The 23,926-nt window shown below is 43.1% G+C and overlaps 1 protein-coding gene and 1 long non-coding RNA gene across 5 annotated transcripts in view; one reads left to right on the top strand and one right to left on the bottom strand.

Moving 5' to 3' along the window:
- The window catches only part of NIN (ninein), a 71,280-nt gene that overhangs the window by 11,624 nt on the left and 35,730 nt on the right, over positions 1 to 23,926 (bottom strand). For all 4 annotated transcript variants that reach the window (XM_069950883.1, XM_069950884.1, XM_069950885.1 and 1 more), the window contains 23 exons: positions 23,620 to 23,810; positions 22,192 to 22,338; positions 21,752 to 21,919; positions 21,505 to 21,641; positions 20,899 to 21,039; positions 19,073 to 19,247; positions 18,860 to 18,970; positions 18,426 to 18,515; positions 18,197 to 18,335; positions 17,004 to 17,125; positions 16,310 to 16,833; positions 11,910 to 14,765; positions 10,787 to 10,912; positions 10,443 to 10,512; positions 10,137 to 10,331; positions 9,352 to 9,450; positions 8,913 to 9,035; positions 8,265 to 8,378; positions 7,929 to 8,075; positions 7,578 to 7,757; positions 7,203 to 7,352; positions 5,578 to 5,679; positions 2,801 to 2,959 (listed from right to left, as the gene is read on the bottom strand). In XM_069950883.1, the coding sequence (XP_069806984.1) occupies positions 2,801 to 2,959; positions 5,578 to 5,679; positions 7,203 to 7,352; positions 7,578 to 7,757; positions 7,929 to 8,075; positions 8,265 to 8,378; positions 8,913 to 9,035; positions 9,352 to 9,450; positions 10,137 to 10,331; positions 10,443 to 10,512; positions 10,787 to 10,912; positions 11,910 to 14,765; positions 16,310 to 16,833; positions 17,004 to 17,125; positions 18,197 to 18,335; positions 18,426 to 18,515; positions 18,860 to 18,970; positions 19,073 to 19,247; positions 20,899 to 21,039; positions 21,505 to 21,641; positions 21,752 to 21,919; positions 22,192 to 22,338; positions 23,620 to 23,810 (6,266 nt within the window). The remainder of the gene's footprint in view (positions 1 to 2,800; positions 2,960 to 5,577; positions 5,680 to 7,202; positions 7,353 to 7,577; positions 7,758 to 7,928; positions 8,076 to 8,264; positions 8,379 to 8,912; positions 9,036 to 9,351; positions 9,451 to 10,136; positions 10,332 to 10,442; positions 10,513 to 10,786; positions 10,913 to 11,909; positions 14,766 to 16,309; positions 16,834 to 17,003; positions 17,126 to 18,196; positions 18,336 to 18,425; positions 18,516 to 18,859; positions 18,971 to 19,072; positions 19,248 to 20,898; positions 21,040 to 21,504; positions 21,642 to 21,751; positions 21,920 to 22,191; positions 22,339 to 23,619; positions 23,811 to 23,926) is intronic.
- Positions 512 to 23,897, top strand: LOC138771280 (uncharacterized). Its single transcript, XR_011359588.1, has 5 exons — positions 512 to 595; positions 2,365 to 2,437; positions 2,551 to 2,767; positions 2,876 to 3,054; positions 23,632 to 23,897. It is a non-coding gene; the product is annotated as an uncharacterized lncRNA (long non-coding RNA).

The raw sequence follows: 23,926 nt of genomic DNA, 5'->3' as shown, positions 1-23,926 counted from the left end.
ATCCTCATGATAATGAAGAGTCCACCAGTGACGAAAATGCATGAGACATGCGAAGCAGGGGAACATTTCTACTGGGAACGTCAACTTCCAAAGGGTTAACTGTGGCCTACAGTGGGAGAACAGAGTGCAAGCTGTGGGAAAGAAGAGATAGCCTGACAACTTATTCATCACCTTTGAGCTGGTTCATAAAAAGTAAGTGTCCATTTCTGTGTGTGCATGTATCCAATGTGCACGTGAGTGTATGTAATGTGCATAGTATGTGTGCTGTGTAGAACTGACATATATACACATACTGTATGCAAATGTATATATGTACAATTGTTGGTGTTGCTATTAAAGATCTAAAATAAAGCTGTGAATTTTAATACACAGAGTAAAGAGCCGGACTTCTGTCTGTAAGGCTATTTTCACACCCAACTGGCTGGGCTCAATAAGAATTAATAGGTTTTTCCTAAAAATCCTCTAATAGCCCATTGACCATAGGATAGATCAACAGTTGATGGGTGCAGACACTACACGTAGTATAAAAGACCACTGCCCTGGCCCCAAACTGCTGCTTGTGGAGGTGTTGGCACCTGCCAGTCACCTAATAGAGGTAGGTGAAATCCCTGATGGTGGCCCTGACCCAACACACCCATCGAGGCCTGCCATTTGCCCCGATGTGCCTGGTACTGATGTCATCCACGCCTTTGTGTAAAGACTTAGCAAAAAATTTGCAAAGGGATGAGGCAAAAGGTACCAAAGTTCTCAATAAACTAAAGCATATGGCAAATTGGCCTCTAGCTCTAGAGGACCTGTCCTGTATTAACACGGATATTGCATTGATGTGAATAGACACTAAAGCATAATGAGAGAGAGAGAGAGAGAGAGAGAAAGAAAAAAAAAGAAAGAAAGAAAGATAGAAAAGAAAGAAAAAAGGAAAGAAAAAGGAAAGAAAGAAAAAGAAAAGAAAGAACTGATGGGAGCATATTAACTTTAAAGCAAATGTGTACTCTACAATCCCCCCACCCCAAGCCATTGTTACAGTCAATTTCTGACAGTAAATCTGTCCTGGTTGTGTGACTCAAAATCTACCTAGTGCCACGCTTTGGGTGAAAAATGTTCTCATAAGGAGAGGGGGAGGCGGAAGGAGGATGAGAGGCGTTGCAAGCCTAAGCCATGCCTCATTGACACTGCTGCTCATGAATAAAATAACATTTTTTAACCCAACTATGGCACCAGGTGGATTTTAAGTCACATGACCAGGAAGGATTTACTGTCAGCAATTAAACAGTACCAACGGTTAAGAAGAAAGGAGGTTTATTAGTACAGATTTGCGTTAAGACTAGGTTAACATCACAATTTTGCTATCTGTTTAATGTATCTGTTCTATCGGAAAAAAAACAATGCAAAAACACATGGTAAAAACGGACGCTGTATGATCAGTTGTCCATTCACTTACAATCTAACATTTTGTAACGTACACAAATACATGGTTGACCACTTTTCTCTGTATCTTTTCCAGAACGGATACAGGGAGACGGATTGCAAAATCGTGTTGTGATACTAGTCTAAGACATCAGGAAACCTTTGGAAGTTGACCACATCGGAGGGAACATTCATAAAACAGTTAATATAGTAAGGGTTAAACACACAAGCTACACAACATCTACACAAAAGCAACTACTAACACACCAGGACAACACACACTAGTGGGGCAGGCGGCACATGGAGACATGCGGGATTATACCAGGGACCAGTACAAGTAATACAGAGACACGCAACGGTCAGGGGAAGAAAGGAAATCTTAGTGGCACCCCCTTCTGGTACTAAAGTATTTCACACTTTCATCTTGGGGTCTTTAATAGGTAGAAATGCTGTAGTTCCAGAAGGGGGCACCACTTAGATTACTTTCTTCCCCTGAGCCCTGGGTGCACATGCTATGTAAGTGTAACCCCGCTGTCACTTCGGGGGTCTTTAATAGTCAGGTTACGCTTACATAATTAAATAAAATTATTGGATTCGATTTTTTTTTTTTTTTGGGGGTTACATGGGAAAGTAATAAAGACTATGGCTGCTTTAGTGGCACCATCATAAGAATACAGCAGCCAGCTATGTAATACCAGTTATTAGAGGAGCTGTCACCACATACAGTGTAGCAGCTCCTCCCCCTCTATACTCTGTTTCAGGACAATGGGAATATTACACAGTTGCTAATAAACTAAGAGAAACTAAGAGATAAAAAAAACCCACAATATATGGGATTCTATATGTATACACAACACACAGAGAAATCTATCTACACAATATACGAGCAAGGGATCTGCATTTCCATGGTAATTTATAGAAATAAAAAAGGCTAATTTTTATTTTTTACACCTGCAGTACCCAATTCCACCACTGGTGTGTTACATAGACAACAATGCAACAGCGCCACCAGTCATTTCATCAAATTGAGGTGAATGTAATGAAATGAAAATTCTTTTGAATAAAGCATTACGTAGGAAAGGCAGATCGCTTGTTTCAATCAATAGGAAAACATCTAATAGAAACCTTTTTTTTTTTCCTTAGAAAACATGCACTATTCCTCCTGTAAGCTTGGGTCAAGGGATGATGAGCACCAGAGCGACTTACGCTGCATTATGTGCATGGTAAGATGCAGTTCACAGACATAGATGGATGCACCATGTGGCTACATTGACTTGATCGCATGCCATGATGGGATGAGCTGAGGTTGATATGAGCTGGCATAACCAGAGAAAGGGAACCCTGCACTGTCACATATACAGTAAGAGCCATGAAGGGGAGGCATTGCACTGACCTGTGGAGAGCTGTTGTCTGAGCTGCGGTTATCTGCTGATGCCTGATGCTGTTGGTTTCGTCTGTCCATCTGCAGGTATTGTTCCCGTGGTATGGTGGCACAAGCTTGCTGCTGGAGCGGTGAGTGGCTATGGGTCGCACTGGAGGAAGAGTGCAGTATCTGTAAGGGGACATCATACTGGTCAGATGCTGTAGTTACATAGGACTTCAGATGCATAATATCCGGCTGCAGCAGTCCTATGCAAGGATGTCCAGGTGAAGAATGAACCAATGCACACACACAAGACAATGCACTGCAGGAACCCACATGGTGCAGACATGCAGCTCTGTAATGTACACACGGAAAAACACGTCATGCAATATACTATTACTATAAGGGGTGACAAGAGGCTCATGGGGCAAGAAAGTGATGACCGGGTCCTATTATTTGAAAATCCGATGACTTTACAGGCAGCTGAATACTGTGCCACGTGCTGTACAACAGGAATAGCCCCTTTAATACAGTTCCCTACAGTAGTGAGCTGAACTCCCTATTGGCTTCAGGACTGTTGTGATTCGTCACGGCACAGATCTCACGTACATTAGATGGAGGCCTGAGCCCATTCTTCCTTATCCCAGAGAGGTCTAAAGGATTAGGCTCTAAGGACTGAAGGTCAGGGGGGTTAACTCGCTGTTATGTTTATGGAGCGATACATAACTATGCGACCCTTGTGGATGCTGTATTGTCCTGTCGAGTCCTGAAGGGATTGGACTTTGAAATCTCGATCCATGTGTTTTCCCGATCCATCTGACCGGCCATGTTTCTCCACAGAGATCTGGATCCATCTGACTGGCCATGTTTCTCCACAGAGATCTGGATCCATCTGACCGGCCATGTTTCTCCACAGAGATCTGGATCCATCTGACTGGCCATGTTTCTCCACAGAGATCTGGATGCATCTGCCCGGCCATGTTTCTGCACAGAGATCTGGATGCATCTACCCGGCCATGTTTCTCTAGAGAGATCTGGATCCATCTGACCGGCCATGCTTCTTTAGGGTAGGTTCACATTAAAGAATTCTCGCGGATAAACTCCGCCGGCTGTACGCGCTCATGGACGCGCGCCTTTCCGCCGGCTCAATAGACACCATTCTATGGGCCGGCTGATTCCGCCGAAAGAACTGACATGTGAGTGCGTACAGCCGGCGGAATTCCGCGAGAATTCCTCAATGTGAACCCACCCTTATTACAGAGATCTAAATTTATCTGACCGCCATGTTATTTTCTCTGCTGCTCAACAATACAATCTTTGCTCTTTTGCCCCCTGGGGTCTCGCCTTTCTGTTCCCCTTGCACAGCATGGCGCTATAGCTGGTCTTCTGCGGATATAATCATTCTTAGTAAACAGCGGTGAGTTGTGAATTTGGACATATCAGTCAGTCCCAAGCCTTGTATTTAGCTGCTGTTTCTTGACCGTTTCTCCTCACGTTCGTCAGAACAATTCCAGACATCTTCATCTGACCTCTTTCGGTGACCAGTTGACATCATCCATAGTTTCCCCTCACGCTGGATGTTCTTCCTTGATCGCACCATTCTACATATATTCTTCACACCATTACACACAAAAACCCCACACGGATAGCAGAGACATCCTGGCCCCGCGTAGTCCAGCCCCGATGACCAGGCCTTGCTCCAAATAACTTTATCCACTTGATTCTCCCATCAAACGGAGATTCACATGGAGAATGATCGCTGGATTTAATGCTACGCTCCAGGCAATTCTGCACGTGGGGTCTAAGTAACAGACTGCGCTCTATCTACTTGTAGCCATGAAACGTAACAGCTTAACGCGCACTGCATTCCCATGATGCATTGCACTGTAAACTGTATGTGGATACGGAAGAAAATTCTAGAACATATGTGGATGTAGGTGAGTTGTCCATCCTACAGCTATACAAAGAGTGACACATGGTACAGTCCTCCTTATACAGGGTGAGGTACTAGAATAGGGCACCAGGTTCCCACTTCTCTGCAGGGACCTTCTTAATCCACCTGCGTATATTTTGTTATATACTGTACATTCTTATTTGAAGTAAGACACGGATTTTATACACAATGGAATATAAAAAGGAAAATGGCCACAGTCATGCAATGATAGAGTCAGAGCACTCGGGATAACTTTACCATAGAGCTCACAATCACTGCACCCATCTCTGAGATTTCCTGAGGTCTAAGCGCAAAGGTGAAGAGGACAGAAATAAAAGACATTTTATATTCACCCAATCAATCATAAAGAAGATATAATAAACAACAAGTGTGAAACTCTGGAGCACCAGGGACCTTGGACATAACATAAGGGCAGCTGAAAAGTGGGACTAGGGACCATCTCTACAGATAATGTGGTGTGATAGAGAATTCATGTCCGGACATACTGACGTCAGGTACCAAAGTGCATGAGGGTGAAATCACCTTTAAGCATCAGCAGCCAAGCAAATAATAACCAGACAGACAAAAAGCGAGTCACCAATCACATGACCCTTACAGAAGAGGTACCTGACATGTAAGTGAGCCTTAAAGGGACTGCCCAGACTAATGATGGGTCAAATCAAAGAATATCACATAGCTCCCATGATGCTTGTGGACTTGGACTACCATGGAGCTGTAAGTAGTCAATGACCTACTACTACCACCCCCTTCAAGTTACGACTTCAACAAAACTTTTTTGGTCACTTTCTTGTTCATCTTTGCATAAAATCTAATTCCATCAGTGTTTTGGAGGGGCTCAAACCTTTCCACTTACTTCCATGAAAGGATCGTCACATTTCCCCTGTTTTGCTCGTAAGACTTCATTTTCAGCCTTGATGGCTTCCAAATCCCGTTCTAGGCCACTTAGCTGACTAATCTGAGAACCAAAAGAGACACGGGTTACTCCACAGCCACGAAATGCAGATCTATCCTATACTGTGCTCCAGCTGGTATTAGTGATCTAGATTAGAGATGAGCAAATTTACAGTAATAATGAAGCACTTTGTTATCTCTGCCATCCACTCATCAACCGACTGCCGCTTAACCCACTGCTGCTCTGTGCCGCTCCTCCCCGGGTGCTGGTGTAGAGTACCAGCACCAGAGTCCCAGGTGTGCCACAAAGTTCTATACACCTGGATAAAGTAACTTGTTCAGGTTCACACAAAAGGGATTAACTGCTGTTGTCACATACTATGTTTTCCGGCTTGTTTCCACTCACTTTTCCTCTTATCTTATCTAAGGTTAGCTAAGGTTGACCCTATAATTAAAGAGATTGTTCCTGGTGGGAGGATCCATCTTCTACTTGAGTCAGTAGAGAGAGGGACACCACAGACCCAGAGAGATTTCTTCTTATGCTGTTAACTACCGCTAGTATGCAGTGGTAGAACCTTAGGAGGGAGTGACATCCTCTGAGAAAAACCTTGTCCACGCCAGGGATACTATCTGCAACACACAGGGCAGTCACCTGGAGGTAGGTACTGTCCCCAGTAGGACAAAGAGCGTGTTTGTCAATGTATCCTACTGTAACGCACAGCTATTCTGGGAAGTCTTGGAAAGTCAGCTCAACCCAACGCAGGGACATGGGACCTCGTACTACCCTAGCAGGACAGGTAACCCGACACTATAGGGCAAAAAGGTGGTCAGATAGTGAATCTATACAAGAGTATTATCTTTTTCTGTTCTCCACTATGTTAAAAAACAGCAGAATACATTGCTACAATACATTGGTCAGAGCCCTCTAAACATTTCTCTACTCTACCCTACTCTTCCTATTACTACCGTCTGCCTGCAACTGCAATTACCAAAAGTGTATTTATCTTGTATTGCACTGAAGTTCTTCCCAGTAAACCATGTTATCCTGGTTAGGTCACTGGACTCTAGTCAAATATTTCTAGCAACTGCAACTATTCACTGGTTTACACTTAGGCTATCCAAACCTCAAGCACAGTGCCCCTTTGTCCGGGGGTGGGTTCCAACACCACTCCTGGCCACCGTGACAAGTGCACAAGTGGCCGTACACCCACACAGCAGCCACAACACCACATAGCTACCCCAGTGACGCTCCTCCCCGGGTGCTGGGGAAAGTTGGATCCAGTTCTAGGAAACTTCTTCCAGTTTCCCAGGACTGGATCTAGCTTTTCCTAGCACCCAGGGAGGAGCATCACGGAGCAGCAGTACGTTAAAAAGCAGCTGGCTGATGAGCGGATTGTAGAGATAAAACGCTTTGCTATTACTGTAAATTCCCTCATATTTGTTCTAGATCTAGAGGGCTAAGCTGCAATATCACATACAACCTGTGAGCAGGTGTGGCGCTGTTTCACTGTAGTGTTCTTCATGCTGCGCGTGAGTATGATGAGGACTTTAGGGCTAGTGGTCCTTGGTACGGGTGACTGAACCCACCTTCCTGTTTGCAGACAGCAGTTCTTTCTGGAGACGGTCACATTCCCTGTTCAGACTGGACTTCTCCTGCTCCAAGGCTTTCACCAAACTTGACTGGTTCTGCTGCTTCTGATGCTTCAGGGATATAATGGAGGATTCCAGCTGTCGTATCTGCCAGGGATGAGAAGCACCAGATACGTCCACCATCATGTTCTGAGCTCAGAGAGGCCATAGGCAGCTATTGTGCATCATTCATAGTGGAAGGATTGATATCCAACAGCAGCACATAGTATTTCAGGAGCTGTATGTGCTGCTGTTGTGGGGTGGGAGGGCTTTATGGAGAGCAAATGGGGAAAAGGTATTGTGGTGATAACAGACCCCTCCTGATATACGTACCTTCTCCCTGCTCTGTGCCAGGTCGCTCTTTGTATTGTGAACTTCCTTCTGAAGTCGCTCGTTCTCCTGTCTTAGAAGCTTCTGCTCCTGCTCCATGAGCTGCTCCAGGTCATCCCAGTATTGTTTCTTATGCTGGTTCTGTAGCCCTGAGGAGTGCATTGCCATTTCCAGAACCTGCTTCTATATACAAAAACAAAAGAGAGGACCAGGGATTATCAGAATAGGGAGTTCAGCTCTGGAGTATAGCACAGGATGTAACTCAGGACTGTACATTTGATGATATGCAAACTGGGAAGAGTTTTAATACTGACTGTTTCCTCCTTCACTATAGCATGGAGTTCTCTTTATTACCTTGGTGTTAGTGTTTTGCAGCTGTTTGTGCAGTGACATCACTTCTTGTTTTAAAGCCTCCTTCTCCTGCTGTGCGACACGGAGATCGGACTTTATACGAGACATCTGGAGGTTGACACTATGCAGGTTTTCCTCCAAAGAATGAATCTAGGGGACAAGATATACAAGTCCATTTAGGGAGTTTCAATCAAGAAAGAGCACCAACCTAGTTCATAGGCTGCGTCTGGTATTACAAGCAAATAGGGCTGAACTGCAATCCCAGAGAGCATGAAGGGCGCTGTTTCTGTATCCATTTCTGTCGTATCACAGTCCTCAGCACCACTGACTAGTCCTTACCTTCTCCTGAGATGAGGCGACCTGAGATTTTAAAGTAAGTGACTGCTGCTCCCACGTCTTCTGCTCCTGCTTTAGACTTGCTAGTTTATTCTCCAGGAGGCCAACTTTAGCAGACTGAGAAAACATGTAGAACACACAAGTTAGAGCACTGAAGATTACACGGTGTGAAAGCTGTAGGCCACCAAATATCGGGAAAATGTCCGAGCTCTGGTGTGCCTATAAGGGTAGAGGACAGCCAAAACCTCCTATACAACAACACTTCAGCTATCATCGTGGAAACCAAAAGGCATAAATGTCCTTCTAATGCACCAACAAGTTCATCGGAGACATTCTCAGTTCTGGTACAGACAACTGGTCCCTACAAGAAGACTTCCTTATGCGCCAATAGGTCTTTCGTGATGAGACAACCCTTATCGCAGATAACCTTTTAAAAGGTTAATGGTGGAGTAGTGACCAATATTTAACATCACAATTCTCAGCCCAGTGTCTTATTGCAGAAGCCTCCAAGGAACCAGAATGACTCTTACTGTATCGATACACTCTTCTTCTCAGCTTCCTGAACCTGCCATTCCCGATTACTGAGCCCAGAACTACAGGTGTCCCATGGATCACAAATACGTGAAATAATTGGGGCTACCCCCACAGTACCTTGGCCACACATCTGTTCAGTTCCTCGCCCAGCGTTTCATTTTCTTTCATCAGTTTCTCGTTGTTCTTGGTTAGGAGTGAGATCTCATCCCTCAGCTCGGTCACCTCTGGGAGGTCCGATGGCTGCGGAGCAACAATTCACATTATACTTCCCTACGTGAGGCTTTAGTAAGTCAGAAACCAGTGTTTGTCATACACAACAGGGAACGGTTTTAAACTTCTGACACAGTTTTTCTACCAGTTACATAAGTATGATCCAGCGATGTGTGGATAGAGGTTAGGCTGGCCAACCAACCTTGTTCCCATACTGGTACAAAACAGCAAGTTAGAGATCAATGGGAGCTAGCAACAAGGGACTCAGTGACTGACTTACAGGAACTGGTAGAGAAATTTACATGGATATTTCTTTGAACAGCGTCAGAGAATCAGCGACTCTCACCTGCTTGGTCTCCACTTCCTGCTTTAGAAAAGCGTTCTCCTGCTCCAGAAAATTATTCTGCATTTTGATTCTGGATAGCTCATTTTGAGCATCTGACATCTAAAAAAAAAAAAAAAAATTTTTTTAATGTTCTGTGCTATATAGTAATGTGGGAAGAGGAGACAACACTGTCTTTAAAGAGGTACTCCAGTGGGGGGGGGGGGGGGGGGGTCACTTTTTTGCTGGGACCGGAGAGGAGGTAGCTGAGGGAAAAGACGTCCACTCACCTCCCTGGCTCCAGCGGCGGGTCCCGCATCGCGACGCTCCGGTGCCCGGTTCCGGGTGTCTGACGCGGGCCTGAGACGTGACGTCTTAGGTCCGCTCAGCCACTCATTGAAGGATGCGGGATCCGTTTCAAGTCCGCTCAGATCCCGCCTCTGTCACAGAGTGGCTGAGCGGACCTGAGACGTCATGTCTCGGGCCCGCGTCAGACACCTGGAAGCGGCCGGGAACCGGGGACAGGAGCGCTGCGATGTGGGACCAGCTGCTGGAACCAGGGAGGTGAGTGGACGTCTTTTCCCTCGGCCACCTCCTCCCCGGTCCCAACAAAAAAGTGCCCCCCTCGCTGGAGTACCCCTTTAAACACAACCAGCACACCTTAGTAGAAGTCACAGCCTACAAGGCATGGATGACCGCACAGGGGTCTCTACACTTGCCCAGCTAAGAACAGGGCCCACTATGACTAACCCAAGGATCTGCACACGCCTGAAGTTGGTCTTGACTAGTATAATTTTCCCAATTTTTACCTTGGTCTTGTAGCCTTCAATCTCCTCCTTCCATTCTTCCTGGCCTTTACTGGAGTCTTTCCGGTCTTTCTGTTTGAGAAGCAGCTGTATCCTTCGGCTTAGATCCCGAATGTCCTCTTGATTCTTGGCATTTTTGGAGAATAATTCTTCCTTTTCTGCAACCAACTGCTCATTTTTGCTCTTAAGTTCAGTTATCTAATGAAAGGGAAGGTCGATAGTCAACAAGGTTTCTGGGTCCAACTGGAGGCAAGAGCATGTTCAAGAAATACCAGCCTGTATAGACAGATTGAAGAATTGGGAACTGACCTCACTTGTTAACACATCGATCTTCTGCTCTATAGCAAGTTTTTCATTCTGCACAGCTTCAAGGTTTACCCTGAAGAAAGGGAGGGGAGTTAAGTCAGCCATCCATCATAGAGCCTGCTAATTTGATAACAGTCCAATCCAAGTCTCTTAAGTCTGAAAAATACTGAATAGGCTCTCACACGCCAAGACATTTCTAAGCAGCCAAACCAGATGTCCAAGTTAATGGGGAAAGTTGTGGGAAATAGTTATTTGGCAAACTCTTTAATTGTCAAGGTAAGCCACACTCCACCTAGGGTACCAGCATGGTTCAATACTTTAAATAAGCAAAGACATTAGATACTAACCACATAACTTCACAAGTCTCAAGAAGTTCATCATTTTTCAGTGTTTTGACCTCTGCGTCTTCTTTCAATGAGGCTATCTGGCTTAATAATGTAGTGTTCTCTTCCTTCAGGTTCGCATTTTCATATCTACAAAGCAAAAGCCATCATTGTATTGAACGACGTACAGAATATTGAATGAGGTTGACATTCTGGCTATAGGATTTTGATGGTATAAAAAAAAAAAAAGTTTCCCCAAGTCCCAGAAGATGGTGTATTAGTCTTGTTTCCACCATTAAAGTCAAAAGGTTTGCTGGAGTTGATTACCAACAGACTTCTATGGTATTGGCACAGTTTAAGCTGAATAACTTTGTCTAAATTATGTAGCCCTGCAGGTTCATAGTAGTACAGGTACTACTATTGGGGATATCAAGATCCTTCTTCACAATAATGGTGGTGGCACAATAAAGTGGTACAATGCAAGAAGCCAAACCAGAAAGAAACTGTAGCATCCGTTAAAGACACAGATTAAAAAGCAAGGAAGAAAAAATAGCAAAGAATTCTCTGTGGCTGTGGTGGGCAACTGGCACCCAAAGTTGGGTTTCCTTAAGTTCCGAGAAGTTTTTTTTTTTTTTTTTTGGGGGGGGGGGGGGGGGGTCAGGTCTCTAGTCTCTTGATCTCAATCTTTGTTTTTCTTAAAGTGTCAAACTGTGAGATCAATTGCAGTATCCAACAGGACCCATGGTGACCTGGATAAACAATGTCATGTCAAAGACAGAAAGGCAGTGGAAAGCTGCCCACGCCAAACACTTGGAAGAAACCTTGGTTTGCAAGGTCCACAAAGCTACCTGACCAGCTGCCCACCACTTCACTTTGGAAAAAAAAAAGGAAAATGTTATTTTTTGTGTTATTTTTGATTAGCAGAAGTCAAATGATTGGAAACAGAAGAAGCAAAGTATGTATGTCATGTGTAAGTCTCTTCTTGCGGACTTTGGATGAAGTCTGTGGAGAAGTTATAGAAGGTCTCTTTGTTAAGTTGTAACGTTCCTTTGAACTGTTATAAAAAGGTTAGTTCTAGAAGCAGAGAAAGCAGCGATAAAAGTTTTTGTGGAGCTGACATCACCAGAAGGGTCATTATGGCCATTACCTCAGGTGTTCCAGACTCGTCTCTATCTCCTGCTCCTTGTTCAGCAAGCTAGACTGGGATGTCTTCTGCTCATTACCCACAATCAAGTTCTTTTGCCTTGGACTCATTTTTTGAAGACCTCTGACCAATGGCCCATGATCTAATACTGCATTGAGGGAACATATTTCTGGGTAATGACTTCTTGGAAGTTCCTCAGGACATAATGTTTTTGCTTGACTTGAGACAAAGACATTCCTTACTTGACTTTGATGGGGAGATGTTGAGGAAGTCATACCACATAGAGAATGTTCGTCAAGTCTGAAAGTAGGCTGTAAACTTTCTTCAGTCTTGTGTTTTGTTTCTTCAGGACTATACATTTTCTCCTGCAGCACTTGAATAAGTGACTTCAGGTCATGGTTTTCCTTCTTGGCTTCTTGATATAACTGCTCAAGCTTCAGTGAAGCTTCAGCCATTTCCTCCATATTTTGTATTTCTTTCTGCAGCCATGAAACTTCAGAGGACAAAACTTTGTTGTTCTCAATAGCATCTAAATTGTTTAGCTCCAGAACGGTCAAGCTTTCCTTCAGCTGCAAATTTTCCTTTCTAGCAACGGCCAAGAGCAGTTTAAGACCAGGAATTGATATGGGAGCATCCTCCAGTTCTGGTAGAGGAATCACTTCGAGATTGATGGCTTTCTTTACTTGGTCATACTCCAACGTTATTCCACTTAGTCTTTCCTGAAGTAAAATGGTCTGTGTCTTAAGATGACCATTCTCAGTTTTCACATCATTATAGCTCTGTTCCAATTTACACAACACCTTAGTGAGGTCTTCAAGTTCCTTGGTTTTATTTTTAAGTTTTAAATTCACATTATCCAGGGTTTCTTTATACTGGCTAAGAGACAGAGGATCCAGAACCTTAGGGTCATCTTGTCTTCCAGACGCCATAAATGAAGTCTCCTCCATTGAATTTTTGAGGTTGCTCCTGTTGGAATTGCCATCGAGCCACAAAAGCTTCTTCTGTAACCTAGAAATTTCAGATAACAGCCTGACATTTTCTTTAACAGTTTTCGCATGAACAGATTGAAGGCTCTTTAAGACGTCAGTTTCATCTTCAGGAACTACCATAAGGTTCTGAAGTTGAGCTACAAGATGTTTCAACTCTTCGTTTTCATCCTCCATCACCTTCATGTCATCTTGAGTCTTACTTAAAGTTGCAATTTCCTTGTTTAATTCCTTGATTGTCCCTTGAAGTCTAACTATTTCTTTGCTTTCCTTTTCAGCCTTATCACACATTTCTCTGTAAAGTTTTTCAGATTGCAAAAGTTTAAAGTTAAGTTCTTCCTTCTCAGATTTATGGACTTTGACTAGTTCTTCCATGGTTTCCTGAAGAGTTTGAGCATCGCCATGATTTAACTCTTCAGTATTTGGCTTATGTGCTCCAGTAAATTTTTTATCATCCTTCTGAGTTGCCCCTAATGTCTCTTGAAGCTTAGCAATTTCAGACAACAGCTGAACATTCTCCTTGATGGTCTGTTCATAGGCTTTTTGTAAATTCTTGAGATTGCTCCTTTCTTCTTCCAGGAGAACTGAACTATTCTGTAGGTCAGCCACAAGTTTCTTCAAGTCCTCATTCTCTTTCTTCATTTCTGTATATTCCATCTGGATTTCTGATAAAGATGTGACCTCACTGTGCAGTTTATTGATGGTGCTTATCTCTACAAGCATTTCTTGTCTCTTTTTCTCTGTCCTATCGGACATTTCCTTGTAGAGTGCCTCTGATTCCAACAGTTTGGCTTTAAGAATTTCTCTTTCGGCCCCATGATGGTTTTCTACCTTCTGTATGGTTTCTTGAAGAAGCTGGATACTTTGCTCTGCTTCAAACAACTCATCACTCTTGTTTTTTAGCCGCTTTTCCAATGCTGTTGTGTATCGCTTCTTTTCTTCTTCCCATGCATTACTCATTTCCTCTCCAGCTGAAATTAGCTTCTCCTGGAGCCTCGAGATCTCCGACAATAACCCAACATTCTCTTTTTCAATCTGTTCATGGACAACCTGTAGATTCTTCTTTTGGCTTATTTCTTCTTCGAGAACTACCAAGCTCTTTTGTAGTTGGGACACAACATTTTTAAGGTCTGAGTTTTCCTTCACAACCAACTTGAATTCAGTCTGAACCTTGGCTAAAGACTCAAGTTCATCTTTCAGCTCATCAATAGTTGCCTGAAGCCTTGTGATTTCCTCCAGCATTTCATACCTTTTCTTCTCATTACTATGACTTAATTCCATATAAAGAGCCTCAGACTTTAACAATTTACTGCTGAGTTCTTCTGTCTCATTCTTGTGCTTCTTCTCCAGATCTTCTAGTGTGTCTTGGAGATGCTTCCTTTGGGTCTCTACTTGAAGAAGCTGTTCATCTTGCTCTGTCAACTCCTCCCGCAAGTCATTTTCTAGTTGAAGGATCTTTTCATTGAGACCTACTTCGACTTGTTGTACAGCGATTTTTTGTTTCTCAAGCTCATTTTGCAAACGAGCCTTTTCAGACTCTAAACCATCAACCAATTCCTTGTACATCTTCTCCAATAGATCCTTCTGCTGGAAAATCTCAGAACAAGACCGCTGTTTCTCATTTTCAAGTTTTTCTATTTCCTCTTTTAGTTTTTCCTGCAATTCCACACTTTCTTGAACAAGCTCTTTTTCAAAAGCCCACTGGGCTTTTTCTTCTGCATGTTGATCCCTGAGCTTTTGAAGATCAACCTCAAACTTCTCTGCTAAATTAATCAAGTCTTTTTCATACTTTTTCACAGCTAGTTCATAGTCTTTTTTGAACTCTGCCTCTTTTTCTAAGATTCTTCTATTATATTCCGTTTCCAATTTTTTCCTAAATGTGATTAATACAGAAGAGGATATAAAATGCAATCATGTAAGGAAATGAGTGTATTGTGGAATTGGGGTTCAATTAACAAGTCACATTTACAAGAAAATTTAAATTTTAAAAGATCACTGTTTTTTGCAAAACTTCTGACATGTCAAATGTTTTGGTCAGGGGACGTCCAAGTCCCAAAATCCCAATAATTTCTGGATGAAGGGGAAGAAACTACCAGGATAAGCTTAAAAGAGACATAATCAAAACTGTTCACCTGATCTCTATATCCAGAAATTAGTGGGGGCCATATATTTTAGGAACAAATCAAAATAAAAAGAGAAAAAGAGCAATTTACAAGATAGTTTTTTTTTTTAGAAAGCGTAGAGCTGAGAAGCAAAATCGGCAAGCTAAAGAAAAGTCACATTAAAATACCATATAAATACATTTTGAATATTCCGACTTCTCCATTAAAAGGGGTTGTCTCAAGAAAAATAATGAATCCTCTTGCTCAGGACCCCAATTTTTGGAGAGCAGTAATCACTACTACATACTCAAAAAGCCCATGTACTACATGTAATGTCCTTTTCACAACACATTTCTCACTACATTTAGCCAATTCATCAGTAAAGTTCCTTGGATACAAGCTAAAAGTGTCTTATAAGGGTTCAATGTCTGATGGTGGCCAATAAATAGTATCCTCTTGGCCTCTGTTCCATACCTTTGAAAACTTGGGGGGGGGGGGGGGGGGGGGACACAAAATAACAAACCTAAGAATATGTGTGATGGATGCCAAAGTATGGCATCTGTCATAGATATCAATATAACGAATTCCCCCGGGGGATTTCTAGTAACATCACTGCGTATGGACACCATTACTGTAACGTCCCAAGAAAAATAACCAGGAAGTAGTTTCTCCTTCTGAGCACTGGTGCTGCCGCAGTCAACCGCACAGCAAATTGTCCTGAATATATGTGTCTGGTAGCTGTCAGCTGTACCACCACCCTGAAGGAAGCTCTGAAGGAAACCTATATAGAAAGTTCTCATAAGAACTTACCCAAGGATTACTTCCGGTAGTGTGAGACTGTACATCATTTGAGTGTTGCAACCTTCTGTCATGTTGAAGTTTATGTTAGAAGTAGAGATGAGCGAACCGGGTTCGGATTCGAGTCCATCCGAACCCGAACTTTCGGCATTTGATTAGCTCGGGCTGCTGAAGTTGGATAAAGCTCTAAGGTTGTCTGGAAAACATGGATACAGCCAATGACTATATCCATGTTTTCCACATAGCCTTAGGGCTTTATCCAAGTTCAGCAGCCACGGCTAATCAAATGCCGAAAGTTCGGGTTCGGATGGACTCGAGCATGCTCCAGGTTCGCTCATCTCTAGTTAGAAGTTCTTCTGATAAATACCTCCAACAGAATGCCAAAACCAGATGTGAATCGCGTCTAAGCCATTCATCTGAACCATAGCCATGTCTGCCCTGTGGCCATAAGGTTTAATCTGAAAAGGAAGATGGATTCCTTGCCCGCTAAAAGCCATAAACAAAACCTAGTCCTCACCTTTCCTCCTGGACTTCCTTATGATGTTCATCAAGCAGCTGCTTTCTTAATTCCATTTTTTCAAGTTCATGTTTTTCCTGAAAACTCAACATTTTGTCATTAAAACTTTTCTCCAGTTCACTCCTCTTCTCTTCATATGTCGCTACCAGCTCCACCAGTTTGCTCTCCATTTCCTTCTCCAGCTCTTCCGCTCTCTGGACAAGCTCTTCCTTCTCCTTATGGTAGGTTTCCTTGGCCTCCTCTAACTGTGATCGAAGGGCGGCTTCCTGCTCCATTAGCTGATGTTTCTGGCCATTAAATTCTGCCTCTAATTTGTCCATTTGGTCACGATGTTCAAACTCCACCCTCTGCTGCTCCTCTTTTAGCCACGAGATGTCAGCTTCTAATTCTAAGTGCTTCAGTTTGTAGACCCGGATTTGCTCTTCCGCCTTGTGAATTTCACCATTCAGCTTTTCCTTTAGGTTATCTTGCTCTTTCTCAAACATGCATTTTGCTTCCTTAAGCTTCCCTTCATAGTGTGTTACCTATAATGTATTAGAAACAGATAGGACAAGTTTAAATCTAGATGGGTGGTCACCAACCTTATCAATAGGAAGACATAAGTATTTAGTCTACTGTGATGTAGTCCGTTCCACCCCCTGCTGTCTATGAATCTTTTATAGCTACAGCCCAGGTGAAGAGAACCAAGTCTTACTTTAGATTCCAGTTCCATCTTTAACTGCTCCACTTCCCTTTGGTGTTGCTCTCTCATCTGCTCGATGGCCATCTCAGCCTCAATGCTCATGTTTAGCGGAGGACAATCCTCAGAGCCGATACCTGAATGATGGTGACAATTACATATTAATTTTATTAATTACATATTATATTTCAAGACAACAGGTTGCAAGTCTCTATGCTACTTTGGGTAGCATCAACAATGCATCATATTCTCCTATCAAGGACTGCATCTAGGAGGTAAATGTCTAATAGGGCCAGGGACATTATTTTCATCACCTCATTCATCAAGCTACCCAACCTGAGATTTCAATACCCACCACATCCAATATGGCAGCTACAAAGAGGTTGACCATACAAGTCTAGAGATGAGCAAACTTCAAGAATGTTCGGGTTCGTCCGAACCCAAACTCTCCGCGTTTGTCTAGCAGTGGCTGAAGTTGGATGCAGCCATATGCAGTATCCACGTTTTTGAGATAGCCTTAGGGCTGAATCCAACTTATTCAGCCACCGGTAATCAAATGCCAAGAGTTGAGATTCAGAGGAACCTGAACGTGCTTGAGGTTCGCTCATCTCTAGACAAGTCAAAGTGTAATGGAGTCAAGTTGTAAAACATTAAAATAAATACCTTGACTCCAGACCTGTCCTTGTAACCATAAAACAGGCAATAACCAATATGGTTTTACTATTGATTTAGTCTATGGGTTGTACGTCTGGGTGGGAAACGTTGCTGATCATACATCTCCAACTACAATAATAACATCTACAACAACACTCTCAATTCCAGTCAATTCCAGTCCTCATGGGCCACCAACAGGTCATGTTTTGAGGATTTCCTTAGTATTATTTTATAGTATTATATAATTATACTCGATGCATTAGGTATTATCAAAGGTGTTCTTTGTATGGGATATCCTTAAAACATGACCCGTTGGTGGGCCATGGTAATGGAATTGAGAAGCACTGATCTACAAGACAACTCCATGATCTTCCTAAGGTTGAGGTTCATCTTAAACATGTAAGCGTCCTAGAAATGGGAGAGACTTTCAATACAAGGTGGCCCTGATTTCTGACTGTATATTGTATATACTACAGTGAAAGGTTCTGTTTTTTCACAGGCTTTATATGGTTAAACACCCATTGGTTATTACTGTGAAGATGTTCTTTTTTTACCTTGGTCATAGTCCACAGCATTCTTATTATCCAATTCATCAAATAATGAAGTCTTCAGAGATGTTCTTAAGCCTCGAATACCCTGTGCTCTATAATCTTCCAGCTCCAGCTGTAACTCATCAATGCGATCCTGCAGCTCCTGGGAGAATCGAATGGAAGGGTCAGGATGAGGATTTACACACTGACCTTTCCCGCCAAGGAACAGGCATCTATTGATCCGCGCACTCACCCTGCGCTGCCTCTCATATTCATTACGCACTTGCATCAACTTCTCCTCATGGCGGAAAAACTCAACGCAGCTCGGATCCAAATCCCCAAACTACACAAAGAAGTAGTACAGAATTAACTTGCACTCAATAATACAGGTCTAATTTTTGACAAGCCGCTTTCAATTTATAATCTAGATGATGTTTTCTAAGATGGTCCTAGAGGAGGCACCACAGCAATCAAGAAAAGGGAGAGTCCAGTGTCAAAAGAGTTGAACATAATGGTGACCACAACAAAAACAAGAGCTCTGCTTGTTCAACTGTTGCTGTAACTTCAATAGACTTTCGAGACTACAAGAATGAGACCACCTATCCATTGAACACCATCGAGATCCCAATTCTATTTATATGTGAGGTTGAGATATCTGGCGTTTTTGAGCAAGATCACAAAACTGACCTTCTCACGAAGTATGTTGTCTAGAGTCCTCTGCAGCTTTGCCGTCAAGGCCTCGCAGTCCACCAGCTTCTCAGATGTTTCCAACAACTCATTTTCCATACGGGTGTTCTCCTATAAAGAAAGGAACAATGCAACAGATAAGTTTAATGGCTCCCAGAGACTATCCCATTTCTCAATAAGTAACCAAATGAAAAAAAACAACCCTCTTTATACCTTTATAGATAAGGTAAGCCGATCCCGGAGGTAATTCTCTTCCAGCTTCAACTTATCGAGCTCCTGCTCCAGTTCCAGTCGCTGACGGCTGGCTTGCTGTAGTATTTGTTCCCTTTCCTTTCTCTGCTCTGCTTTGAGAGCCATAGTTTTCTCCTTGTACTCCTCATCCAGCTTCCTATAAGAGTCACCAAGACATGAGAGCAGCTCTACTATGTTCGTATCCAATATTAAAGGAGAAGTCCAATGAAAATGTTTATTCAAGTATTGTATTGTCCCCCAAAAGTTATACAAACCCCCAATATACACTTATTACGGGAAATTCTTATAAAGTGCTTTTTTCCCTGCACTTACTACTGCATCAAGGCTTCACTTCCTGGATAACATGGTGATGTCACTTCCTGGATAACATGGTGATGTCACGACCCGACTCCCAGAGCTGTGCGGGCTTTGGCTGCTGGAGAGGATGATGGCAGGGGGATGCTCAGTGTCCCTCCAGTGCCCTGTGTCCCTCAGTGTCCCCCTGCCATCATCCTCTCCAGCAGTTACAGCCCGCACAGCTCTGGGAGTCAGGTCTTGACATCACAATTTTATCCAGGAAGTGAAGCCTTGATGCAGTAGAAAGTGCAGGGAAAAAAGCACTTTATAAGCATTTCCAGTAATAAGTGTATATTGGGGATTTGTATAACTTTTAGGGGGCAATACAAAACTTAAATAAAATTTTTCGCCGGACTTCTCCTTTAAAGGGAACCTGTCACCCCCCGTGCTGGGGTGACAGGCTCCCGACCCCCGTTAGAGCACCTATACTCACCTAATCCCACCGGGTCCCGCTTCTGGAGATGGTCGAGTCACAGAGATCTCAGCCGCTGCAGCCCGGCGCGCGCGCTCCTCAGATGAGTCCAACGCTCATAGAGAATGACGGAGCACTGGACTCTCCTGTCATTCTCTGAGTGTTGGACTCATCTAAGGAGCGCGAGCGCCGGGCTTCGGGCGCCGATATCTCAGTGACCCGACCATCTCCAGAAGCGGGACCCGGTGGGATCACGTGAGTATAGGGGGCTCTAAAGGGGGGTCAGGAGCCTGTCACCCCGTCACCGGGGGTGACAGGTCCTCTTTAAGACCTCTAAAGAAAGAGCTCTCCATGCAAAGTCCTAACTTTCTATGGTCCAATCATCACTACTAAAACTGCATTGAGTAAACCTAAAACCAATTAGATCTGATAGTACGTATGGTATGATACTCCATAGGGATTGGGCTCCAGTGTAAAGTTATTCAGGAGGATTCAGCATCTCCAACTGGACCCTCAGAGGTCAGGCAATTGAAGGCATAGGTCACCAAGGACACATGTTCATCTTCCCATCTCCTTGCTGAGACCTTTGCTGTAGCTTATCCTTAGGTATTCACATCTGAGCTTGTAATTCCTTCTCCATAGAATAGGGGAAAACAAGTGGATCACTGAGCGTCTAACCACCAAGAACCCCATCGATCCTAAAAATGAGTATTGTCATAAATGGAGCACTCACTACACTTGTGCGACCATCACATCCTGCGCTACAGTCACTATCTATGGGGACGCTAAATATTTAAGAGTTCAGTGCTTTGAAGCTTACAGCAGGGTCAGAGAGAATGGAACACAAGACACAGCGAGTGTTACAAAAATTGCCTCCCCGTTCTTGGGATTGATAGGGATCCAGCAGTCGGACTCCAAGCAATCGGCTTGTTATCCTTTCCAATGTATAAAAGGGACACAAGCTGAGATGGGAACACACCTTTAAAATACTGTAAAACAATAAAAGCCACAAAAAAAAAAAAAAAAAAGAAGTACGAACCGGAGGTTATATTCATTGCGGCGCTCAATGGCGGCATGATGGTCGTCCACCTCTGTTGCCATCAGACTCTTCAGCTTTTCATTTTTCTCCAGATCCATTCGCAGCTTCTCTTTTTCTCTCATGGTCTGGTCGGCCCGTTCTCTATAGAGAGTACACATTGCTTAGTCTTAAAATTGTGTAAACTGTCATAAGTTTCGATCAATTGGGTCCAGAGACGCCCCCCACCGACCACAAGAACAAAGAGACAGGGCCAAGAGATTCTGTCCCTTTGTTCTATCAGTGGGGTCTTAGCAGCCAAACCCCAACAGGTCAGAAGTTACATAAAAGTTTAGGTGCACGTTGAAGAACAGTGCAGTATAATGGGGGCAATGAGATGATGACAACCCAAGAAAAATGTTCAGGTCATTGGGAAACGCCTAATACTAAATAAATATACATGCTGCAGACAACGGAAGTAGAAATCGGTCACAATAATTTGACTCCACCATGTATATTATGTGTCCAATCTGGGGATCCACTTGCTGGGTCATCTGGAAACCACGACACTAGGGGGCGCTCCTACTGGTTGAAGCCACTTTAGAGGCAGACAATAGGATGCAGACTCACATTAAGTGTCGGATCTCAGACCGGAAGCTGACCAGGGCCGCTTGATAGACTTCATTTTTGGTGATAAGAAGCTCATTCTCCAGAGTCATGGTCAATTCCATCAGATTCAGCTTCCCTTCCAAGCTAAAATCCAGAGCCTGAAGACCAGAGAAGAGTGAAGAACATTCATGGACTATGAGAGAAGGGCAGAAAATGGAGGAGGCATACAGGATACTTGATCACAGCAGGCCAGGTCTTTCCGTATTACCTTGAGTATTGCCGGTCCGTTCTCCAGTCCTTCTTCATGCCACAAGTCTATGATGTCCTCCACAGATCCATAGCCAGTTCCATCATCTAGTCTGGAGAATAAGCGGAAGCCGATTGTCCCTGTCATGGCTGATGGGGTCAGCGTCCTCCTCCCGCTCTCATCGTAAGGCTGAAAGTGCAAGTAAGGAGATTTACATTAAGGTATGGATCAAACGCTTATTGTAGTGGCGGTGGGCGTCCATGATGGGTCTCATATCATGATTAACCACCATATTGGGATATCAAGACACAATCAGACACAGACTCACATCCTGATTGGCTACCATTATATAACATTCTCTGTAGTGCTCCCCACAACATGGCGGCATACATATCCAGTGTACACCACCAGCCATGTTTTTCTAATCCCAGACAACCCCTTTAAATAGTCCCTGATGATACCTGCAGAGAGAGGTGCCTCTTCAGCTGTCGATATGGGGTGGAGGAGGACGGAGTGAGGGGTTTAATATTTTTACAGACTTCATAAAAGAAATCCTGGAGGCTCATGGTGTCATCTTGGTCCAGGTTCTGTAAGGCGTCCTCCAGGGCCTGTAGGAGAGAAAGAGGTATTATAGCTTCTGTATTCTCCTCATGGTCCTTTGACCCAAAAAAAAAAAAAAAAAAAAAAAAAAAGGAGGTTATCCAGTACTAGGGGCCAACCCTGCCCACAAGTTGTGTTTGGTACTAAAGCATATAGTTCAATGGAGCCGAGCTGCAATACCAGACAGAACCTATGGACAAGGATGGCGCTGCTGCCAGATGAAGATTTTTTTTTTTTTAAATTCTTTACAACCCCCTAGTATTTATTTGTTATTTAATTAGTCCAGACAATGCTAATACTTATCTTTCTCCCATCTAAGACACTAAACTAACAGTATTTATTTTAGCCAATACATTGTAACAACCCAGCAGCTGTATGGATATAAGAGAAAGGTCTCCATTCACCTACAAGTAGCAGAGGTCTTGGAAATAGTAAAGAGTTAAAGATATTTGCAGAATGTTTCACAAATTAAACAGATTCTGCAAAACATTTGAAATATATTTTATGTTTTATTATATTATAAGAAGCAACTAAGTTTAATGGATTAAAAAGGAGAAAAATATATTATGCAATTCCTTGTTTTTAACACTAGGGGGCAGATGTGGGAAAGCAAAAAAAAAAAAAATTTAAAAAAGTGAAAACTAACAATGCACAGAGCATTCTGTGATGGGGAAATCCTACTTTTAACCATCTTCTCAAAACGGAAGTCAGAAGAGAAACAAAAAGCAGAAGAAGCAGCTGCAACATTTTCCGTACTCAACTGCATAAGAAAGTAAGCACACACTTTTCTTCAATATAGACAGGAATTGTATAGGGTAGAAAAACATGGCAGCTCCAAGTTCCAAAACTAGCATCACAGTTGTCCACAGGTTGTATTTGGTATTGCAATTAATTAATTTCAATTGAGCTGAGATACAATACCAGACATATGGATTCTAGAATAAAGCTCTGCATCTAGGACTTCCATTACTTAAAGTGGTCGGGTGATTGGAATTTAAGGGTTCACATATTTTGTATGTTCCATAAACAGTATGGGTGTCATTGATGTTTTCTTAGGAAGGCTCCTGATATATTATAAGAGTTGATCCAGAGTTAGAAAAACATAACTTTCCAAAACAGTGCCATTCTAGTCCTCAGTTTGTTTATGGTATTACAGCTCAGGTTCATTCAAGTGAATAGAGCAGAGTTGTAATAACACACACAACCTGATGACAGGGGTGGCGCTGTTTACTAACGGAAGCAGCTATGCATTTACAACCCTACTGAATGGGAACTCCACATTTTCTCACCTCCTTGTCCAGGTTCTGGAATCCATACTGCTCACAAATGGACAGAAGTTTCTTCCTGTTCAGGTGACCATCGCGGGTGATGCCAAGATCTTCACATATCAGCTGTAACTTCTCCTCCATCCAGTCCTGATCTGGAGACAGCACCGTCTGTGAAGCGCTGAGGTCATCGGGGTTCCAAAAACGAAGCTGCCCTAATTGTGAAGAAGACATGGAGGAGATGTGATACACTATATATCCGAGCCAGCGTATAATAACATTGCATAGAACAATAAAAAAACATTGAGTCTGCAGCCAGAGCCGCCATCAT

Source organism: Dendropsophus ebraccatus, chromosome 13, assembly GCF_027789765.1.
Source record: "Dendropsophus ebraccatus isolate aDenEbr1 chromosome 13, aDenEbr1.pat, whole genome shotgun sequence".
Taxonomy (NCBI): Eukaryota; Metazoa; Chordata; class Amphibia; order Anura; family Hylidae; genus Dendropsophus; species Dendropsophus ebraccatus.
The sequence above is the reverse complement of the archived record's forward strand: the minus strand, read 5'-3'. Positions and strand labels throughout refer to the sequence as shown.